General features: G+C 51.5%; 1 protein-coding gene across 2 annotated transcripts in view; it reads right to left on the bottom strand.

Moving 5' to 3' along the window:
- FAM78B (family with sequence similarity 78 member B) overlaps positions 1-8944 on the bottom strand; it is a 103063-nt gene extending 94119 nt beyond the window's left edge. For both annotated transcript variants that reach the window (XR_450181.2, XM_007172451.2), the window contains exon 1: positions 8492-8944. Coding sequence is in view for 1 of the 2 variants with exons in the window: in XM_007172451.2 (XP_007172513.1) it covers positions 8492-8754 (263 nt within the window). In the remaining variant the exon portion in view is untranslated. The remainder of the gene's footprint in view (positions 1-8491) is intronic.
- Between the last annotated feature and the right edge of the window lie 333 nt (positions 8945-9277).

The following is a 9277-nucleotide window of genomic DNA, read 5'->3' on the forward strand; positions in this document are numbered from 1 at the left end:
CTCTTTGCTTCTGTTGAACATATTTAGATGTTTCTATCTACCTTCTCTTGTCTTCAGAGGCCATAAATGACGCCCCCCAAAGTGCCCGTGTGCCGACTGACCCTGGGGTGCTCAATGGCTCTGAGCACATGGCTCTGAGGAGGACCTCTCGCACCCCCACCTCCTATCCCGGGTTGGCGCTGACCATGCACTTGGCTCAGGAGAGCACTAGGGCAGGAGCTGGGAGCCCTGATTCTACCAGCGCCTGCCCTCATGACCTCAAGTGACCTTGAGCACATTACTTATCTAATCAGCTTGCTTATCTAAAATGGGAAAAATGTTTACCCTAAACAGGTTTCATGATTATTTTGGGATTATGTGAGGTCCCCTTATAAAGGGTTTCTTCTTCATGGTTTCTTCTTATAAGGAAACAAAATCATGGAAGTACATGTTAAAGATATACTAAAGATATATTGGAAAGAATATATTAGAAATGGTTTCGGACACAGATTATTTCAGGTGTGGGTCTCATCGTCCACCCAGGCTGGCAACTCCAGACCTTCCTGAGCCTGGACAGCATGGCTGACACGCTCTAGCAGCCCCCCAGCCCCGAGTCCTCGGCTCCTCATCTGGGGCCTGACTGGTACACCTCAGGAGGACCTGGGGGCGGGGCAGGCAGTCCCCACGAGGACATGGCCGAGCTGCAGGCATTGCACCCAAGGACTGGGAGCGGCCAGGGCCCTGCATGCTGCTCATCTGCCCGGGGCAGATCCGGGAGGGCGACCTCTGGGCGGGGCAAGAGGTAGTAGCTACCACCCTCCGCTGAGTATGAATGGAAAACAGCCCTGGCCCTGAAGGATCTACAAAGCGAGTCTCTCTCCTCCCCTCTGGCTCTGAGTGGGGCTGTGGGAGACCAGTGGCTGATGCCTGAGGGACCCCTCTCCAGAGTGTGAATGCTTCTCTCTGCCAGGGGAAGCCACAGGGTCACAACCTCCCTGTTCCTTGAGGCTGATCCAGAGTCACCCTCTAGTAATAATCACAGCCACACTCTATAATAATAAAAAAGCAACATGTGCACCATACACTACAGTTTGGAGAGCCCTTTCACACTTTTCATCTCACTTGATTCCTGACCCCCAGCCAAGGAGACAAGACAGATCTTTTCATTGTCTATTTACATGCATACAAACTAGATACTGGATTGTTAAGGAACCTGCCAAAGGTGACACGGCTGGAAATCGAACCCAGGTTTTCTGACTCGAATCCCTGTGCTGGGGAGCCAGCTGCTATACTTTCAACTGGCACAGTGAACAGTTCCAACTGGCTTGTATCAGAGCCACCGAGGGAGCAGGGTCCACACAGCTAACACACTGGCCTGAGGGGGCCTTGGAAAAGGAATAATAGTATAAGAATTCCTGCGAGCCAGCGGAATGTCCGATGAGCTGATGGTAGAGCCAGGGGTCCTTCCCACCACCAGAAGGGGGTCCTCTTTTCTTCCTAATCATCTGTCCAAACAGCAATTGTCTGGAGAGTTTGAGGGATGAACAGACTCACAAGTCCAGTAACTGAGTGGTCTGGGTGACTGTCAGCTGGGGCCCAGGGCTGTCCATCTGAGCTGACATGTGATCCCCAGGGAAGATTCTGGAGAAGACAGCACGGGGCTAAAACCTGCAGTCCAGACTGGCCAGCTCGGGGTCCCTGAGAGCTGAGGAGGCATCCCCCTGCTCCCAGGGAATGAGCTTCTCAGCAATGGATGGACTTGGTCCCTTGCCCTCTTGGCTCCGCCCTCTCACAAAGATTCAGCTCAGCCACTTACTAGATGTATGGTCTCATCTGACCCCCCTGAGCCTTAGTTTCCTCATCAGGTATAAGAGTAGCTTCTAGCTCCCAGGGCCATAATAGAGAGGGTCAGACAAGATCAGAGTGCTACACAAATCAGAGGGAAAGGGGATATTTGGGATCTTGCGTCTTACACCAGATTCTGCATTTCCTTACTCAATCGCCAGCCTTCTTTAACCTGGAACATGAAGCATCTGCAGACCTAACCCCGCAAACAGCATTTGCCTCTGCTGTCATGTGGAAGGTCGCTGACGTCTTGCAGTCCAACACCTCCCAGCTCACCCGTCTCTGCTTTCTCCATCCCGTGCAGCTGTATTTCAGCATCCCAGGCTACACAAGCCACATCCCGTTGTTAACTCCCATTTATTTCTCCCCTTCTCTTTTCTGAATCATTTGTTTCCTCCCCTGTTCCTCCTACACCTCCCCTCCAGCTCCAGAGTTGTGCTTTATCTCCAGAGAGCTTAATGCTTCCTGATAAGACCAGCTAATCCTCTGCTGCTCCTCTTTTGCGGAGATGGAGAAGATTAGAGGCAAAGGGTCAGTCCGCCTCCCCTTCAAGGGCACTCAGGACTTTAATAAGGGAATTGGATCCTGCTTTCCCATCTGATGCTCTGGGACTGAGGGTCCCCATCGTTTCTGATGAGGAGCAGCTCTCGCTACTTCCAGATCACGAGGCCCCTGACTGGGGGGTGTGATGGGACTGGGGGATGGGTGTTGATGCAAGTCTCCGCGGGGAGACAGAGGAAGTAAGAGACGTGAGCCCTGTGCTGAGGCGCATTGGACCTGGTAGGACAATGCACCTGGGGACTCATCAGGCTCCCTGGACGGATAAGCCGAGCTGGCCCTCAAGAGCAAAATGCCCGAAGGAGGCACCTCTATGACCAGTGAGAGCCACACTCACAGCCATGCCGCACACGCAGCCGTGAACAAGGGCGGAGGTGTTCACTTTGTGGGCAATGACCCTATCAGGCAAGGTATTTAAGTGATTGCTAGGGCCATCACCTCCAGAAGTCCTGGGGTTCAGGCCGCGAGTTAATGATGCAGGTGGAACTGTGCTACGACAAGGTTTCTATGTCCCATCTCCTTGGGCAGACGGTGAATGCCACTTTGTAGTAGGTGACGTGACAGTGAGGCTTCAGTGTTTGCTGAACCTCACTCGTGGTGTTCAGAACACCTCAGGGCGACAGAAGAAGTGACGGACACAAGCCCTGGGCTGAGGAGCAGCGGATCTGGTGGGACGATGCAGGTCAAAATGACACAGAAGCACAGCGGAGTTAAACTGTATGTGCTACGTGACTGCTGGAATGTCAAGAGTTGGACAGCTTTGTGGGGTTGCCGTAGGTTTTATATGAAAAGCTAATTCTGCAGAGGCATGATTTGTTGAAGAGGACACAGACTATTTGAGGTCAGAAAAATGGCTCCTTTATTTATTTTTATCCAATGTTTATTGAACTTCTGCTATGGGTCAAGCACTGTTCACAGAGAATAAAATGGATGTAATACCTGCTTTAATGGGGCTCATATTCTTGTAGATAAGTCAGATGTTAAATAAACATATAATTACTTGCTTACTTGCAACAATTACTTGCAACAACTAAAAGAATAGTGTATTACTCAAGAGAACAGGAGAACCCTAATTTAAACTATGAACTCAGCGCTGCCTCTCTGAGCAGGTAACAGTTGAGACCTGAATGAGGAGTAGGCATTTTGCGAGACAAGCGTGGGCGAGAAGAGCATTTCAGACAGAGAGCAGCACATGGAAAAGTTCTGAACTGGGATGAAGCTGGTTCCTTTGAAGAAATGGAAAAAGGCTGATGGGGCTTAAGAACAGAAATCCAAAGAGTGGGAAGAGATTTTCAAGTTTTATCTTGATTGCAATGGAAAGTCATTAAAGGGTTTAAGCAGGAAAGCGACAGCATTTATGTTTTTAAAATATCACTCTGGCTATCGTATGGGGGATAGACTAGAGGGAGGGCAAGAACGGAGGTGGCAAGTTTGGTCAGAAATCCTCCATCGGAGCAAGTGATAGGTGATGGTGACATGTCCTAAGATGGAAGGGGTGGACGTGGTGGCTGGATTAGAGCTATCTGTGAGATGCAATCAGCAGGATTTGATGATGGACTGGACGTCTGGGGAAGTATCCAGAGTGACACCCAGATTTTCAGCTGGAGCAATCCAGGGACTGGAGGTGTTATTTATTAAGATGGGAAAGAACGGTGGAGGTGCAGCTTTTGGGTGGGAGCTACAGCAGAGATCAAGAGTGCAGGTTTGGATACATTAAGTTCAAGATGTCTTTCAGACAGCCAAGTAGAAATTGTATGTAGGCACACACACCTACACTGCAGGTGACTGTGTAGCACAGAGACCATCTGCTGCTATTGGGATGGATGAAATTACCATCCATCCAGTATGGAATGAGAAATGTCCTGATGAACTGTCCTAGGAGGTCAGATAGAGGAACAGCCAGAAAAATAGCATGAAAGCTAAATGATGGAAGGAGTCAAGACACAGGAAGCTGTCAACTATGTGGAATATTGATGAAAAGGTGAGCGCGTCTCAAAGTGCCTGCTGGATCTGGCAACGTGGAAAAGCCCAGACGAACTGAGCAAGAACAAATTTGGAACAGATAGAAACCAGCTTGGATTGAACTGAACAGTCAACAGAGGTGGGTGGGTATAGTCAAAGCCTCAACAGTGTTGGCTCTGAAGGAGGAGTAGAGAGACAGGCAGGAGCTGTCTCCTGAGAGGAGTAAGCTCTGACCTCCTCAAGCTTCACCCAGGACAAGGTTCTCCAAATTCTATACCATCAGCCCTAAGCTGACCAGAGAGCTCCCTACGGCTCTAGAAGACAACGCACATGGGCTCAAAGGGAGTGGGAAGGGCCTCCAGCCAGCCATTGCCGGCTCTCCCCTTGACCTCAGCTTCACCTTCATCCTTGGCACGTGAACCTCACTCTTTGTTCTTGGGTATTGTACTCTAGCATGCAAAACTGTTCCATCATGGGGTGGGGGAGGGATGGATTGGGAGTCTGAGATTAGCAGATGCAAAGTATTACATATAGAATGCATAAACAACAGTCTTACTGTAGAGCACAGGGAACTATATTCAATATCCTGTGATAAACCATAATAGAAAAGAATATGAAAGAGAATGCACACATATGTATAACCGAATCACTTTGCTGTACAGCAGAAATTAACAAAACATTGTAAATCAACTATACTTCAATAAAATAAATTAAAAAAAAAGAAACTGTTCCATCATAAAGGTCTCATGCCTCTACTGAAAAGCTCCTGTATGCCCAAGAGGCATGGAGAAGGTATGAAGAGCTTCCTTATACTCTTCTGGTTAAGAAGACCTGACCTTACTTAACCTTCTCTTTTCCAGAGCATATTGTCCTAGGCCTTCCCCAACAGACCCTTTCTGACCTCATCTCCCACTGTTCTTCCCCCTGAAAGCTCCTCTACTACCTACGCATGCCCCCTTAAGACACCTTATATTTTCCTACCTCCATACCTTTGTTTTTCCCCTTTAGAACTAACTAGTCCCTCCTCCTTGCCTCACTGAATCTTATCCACCTCTCACATTCAGCTTGAGTCCTTACACATCTAGAAAACCCGGCCTGGTCCCCTGCCCCTCTCTCTGGCCTTCCTCCTACACTGCTTGGGAGCACTGGCTTTTTCTGCGTGTGCCCCTACCTCCTACACTGAGGATCAGTGACGCTGTGTGCTTATTCCTTTGTTTTCTTTGCTGGCACTGGTACATCAGAGGCGCTTGGTAAATATTTGTTTATTGATGGGTTGATTGAGAAAATACAGTAGCCCTTCCTCCCTGAAGGATGAAGCCTTGCAGTGGTCTCAGCAGGGCTGCATGACCGGGGCTCAACAGGGCCAAATGAGAAATAAGTGGGTTCCACAAGCATTTATAGCCTGTTTCCTGTAGAATTATTGAAGGAAGTTCCAAGTCATTTGAGTTCAAGTTAAAATTAAGCTCCGGCCATCCTGACCATCAACTATTTCAAATGCTCCTGTAGAAGCCTACTCGTTTTTGGAAATGTTGTGAATTTAAACCACAAAAGCTCATGTTTTCTTTTAAACCTATAGATAGAAGTTTCTTGGCATTTTAAGTTGCGGGTTTCCTCTGGCATAGTCCCTTTTAAATGTTGAAAAGGTAGCTTTCTAACCTACACTCTCTCATCGTGTCATGCTTCATGTAACAAGAGCATTGCACAGGGGTGAAAATTCAGCCTGCAGTGTTTTTTCCACTCAAGGTACTGGCTAAAGTGGACATAGTAACTAATAGACTTCAGTGACTTTCATGCAATATGAGTTTCCATCAAAAAGTTTACACTGATGAAGTTTTCAGTGCAGAAACATTTTGTGGAAATTGGTTCAATCAAATCTGGGCTCCAAAGTGGCCTTAGACACATAGCAATTATTGCAGCCATGAAGAGACAGGTAGACCCTTGACCCATTTCTAAAATAATATTCTTTGTGATTTGCTCCCTGGCACCAACAACAGGAAAACCAAGAATCTTAAAATACAGAAGGTGGTAGTTTAAAGGCAAAACTTTTTTCCCAAATCCCAAAGGCAAGAATTCAGCAAGGAAGGGTCAGGGAAGATGTGTCCCTCTGGGCAGGCACCAACTCATGCCCATTAAAGCAGGTTCCCATGAGGGCATATCCTCTCATAGTCAAGGAAGTTCAACTACCGTGTGTGTTTATACCTCACCTCGGCTTCTCCTGAGGTAGAATATATTTTCTTTTATGGAAAGAATGATTTATTTGCTTTCCGATTACTAATTTACAAGAGATGTGAGGCAACAGAGAGCCTTGGCTGTGCAGTCTTGGGAAAAGTAAGGCTGTTTCGGCTCAGTACCTCCTAGCCTCCTCCAGAGGGGCCCCAGGCTGCAGTTACAGCCCCCCAGCAAGGCTGCACACTGCCATTAGGGCCAGGCCAACAGGACAAAAGGGAGGGTGCCCTTGCCCTGTCTGGGGCTTTCTCTGACTTGGCTGGAAATAATAAGTTTCTTAAAAAAACATCTTTAAGAGACACATGTGTTCAGATATAATCATTCTTTCGAGGATGTGTCTGTTTTTAAATGGTATGATTCACCCCAAATAGTATGTCCCCCATTTCTCACATCCAGCTGCCATACAGAAAGACAAGAACACTCTATGTGCAGAGGCACAGAAGAAACTGGGCTGTCACACATCTTCCCTAGGAAGGAACTTTCTCCAGCATTTAGCTTTTATGGTTAAAGAGAAAAGTTCAAACTCTTTGGGGTGGGGATGGGAGGGGGGAGAAACAAAGCGACCTGTCAAAATTCCTTTTAGCACCTACGACTAGTGTTAACTTACATGCTCTCAGAGTGCAATAAAAAGCCTCCAAACTGCTGTTAAAGAGATAGTTTGACCTTTTAAAATGGAAACTCTCCCACCTTACATCCATATTCAAAAGATGAACCTTGGGAACTCTAGAGTTTTAGATTAATAATGAAATGAGGCTGCCTTTCCAGAACAGGGTTTCCCTACAGGCTGCAAGCTAATTAGGGTGCTCTAGACCTACATTGTAACAGCAGGTAGAACGCAGGCCCCAAACCTTTTAGCCATTGTAGTTGCCAACTGCCCATAGTCTACTTCTGAAAGGAGGCTGGCAGGGTGTCATGGAAATTTAGTAAATAAAGAAGTCCTGGACGCGACTGTCAGTTGCCTGCGGTTCCGGGGCAGGCTGTCGGCCCCTGGCGGCAGAGGAGTCGCCGCGATTTCGGGTCTCCACCGCAGCCGCCGAGCTCGGCGCGCACCGAGCGGCGCTGCTGAAAGAAGTTGGAGAGCTCCCAGATCGCCAACAGAATTCGGCGGTGGGCGCTGGGGAATCACTTCCAGCGTCGCAATCAGTAAAGTTTTGGAGTAAGTAAAGACTTTAGACCGACAAGAGACCCGTACTTTCCTTGAGCATAAGACACACACCGCACCACGCCAGCCAGAGGCTGCTCTTACAAGGCCATCAGCCCTGCTCCACCGGGACGCGCCCGATGCCTTCCAGTTCCCACCACCCCAGTACTCGTCCAGAGGGAGCCGAGCCAGAAAAGCGGCTCTCCCGGGTTTGCGGTTCCGGATGCAAATGCCTCCAGGCTTCCCGGCCCGGGGGACAAGGGCTAGAAGTCAACAGTCGTGGGAACAAGGGCAGAACCACCAAGTCCAGCCGGGACAGCCGGGACCTTCTCCTCCAAGCCCGCTCGGGTTTCTCCAACGGACGCGCGCGGCACAGCCCACGCGCCCCCGGCACTCCACTCCACTCCTCTCTACAGGTCCCCCCCAAACTCTTGCCGGGAAGCCCCACAAAGCACAGACGGAGCCCCGAAACTCCCCCAGAGCACTAGCCAGCCACCCCCACCTCCGTTTCTCGAACCCTCCTTATCGCACCGTTCTCGCGTTCATGGGGAGTGAGAAGCAAACCACGAGAAAATGCCTTCGCGAGGAGCCTCCCTACACACACCCGCCCTGTCACTGAAACAAAAGCGTAGGGAGGAGGGAGATGGAAGAGGAGGCGGGAGGAAGGTTTAGAAAGAGGATGGGGAGAGCAGTAAGAAGGAGCTGGGGAGGAGGGTCGGGATCAGGAGAAGAGACCGGGGCCAGGGACCCCGTTCCGACTCCGCGCGGCCGGTCGCTTACATGCCCAGGTCGCTGTAGGTGTTGAAGAACTCCATCTGGTTGCACGCCTGGATCCAGCCCACCACCCAGGTCTCGTGGCGGGGGATGGGGGGCATGACCACGCGGGCCGAAGCTTTGAAGTAGGGGGTCTTGTAGCGCAGGACGATGGGCGAGGTCTCCTCGATGCGCGTGGGGCACTGGTCGATGGTGGCGCACACATCGTACACCACGATGTTCTCGCGCCGGATCCGCGCCTTGCAGGTAATGCTTTGGATACAGCCCATCCTTCCGCCCGGCGCCGGCGCGGCGCGGCGTGGGGCAGCGCGGGGGACCGCGCGGGCAGCCGGGGGCGCCCGTCACACCGGCATGGCGACGCGCCGCCCGCTCCGGGTCCGGCTCAGCCCGTGCCTAGGAGCGGTGAGTCGGCGCCGGGCATTCTCCGAGGCAGCCCCCTCCTCTCGTCGCCGTGCCGGGTCTCCGCTGCCCCGACGCCCGCCCGCCCCTGCCCACGCCCGCCCCCTCTCCGGCAGGGCGCGCGGAGCGTGCGCTCCTAGGAGGCGGCGGGCGCCCCCGCCGGCTCCAGGGCCGGCGCGGAGGGCAGGGAGGGGAGCGGCACTGCGAGGAGTGGTGCCCACCCCGGGCCGGAGCCCCCCGCCCCTCGCCGGAGAGGAGGAGGCGGCAGCGGCGGCGGCATGTAGCCGGGGGAGGGCGGCGGCGGCGGCGGCAGCGCCGGGTCTGTCTGCCTCCGCGGTAGCAGCAGCAGCAGCAGCCGCCGCCGCCGCCGCCACCGCTGCATGAACCTCTGCA

The sequence above is a fragment of the Balaenoptera acutorostrata genome, chromosome 1 (assembly GCF_949987535.1).
Source record: "Balaenoptera acutorostrata chromosome 1, mBalAcu1.1, whole genome shotgun sequence".
Taxonomy (NCBI): domain Eukaryota; kingdom Metazoa; phylum Chordata; class Mammalia; order Artiodactyla; family Balaenopteridae; genus Balaenoptera; species Balaenoptera acutorostrata.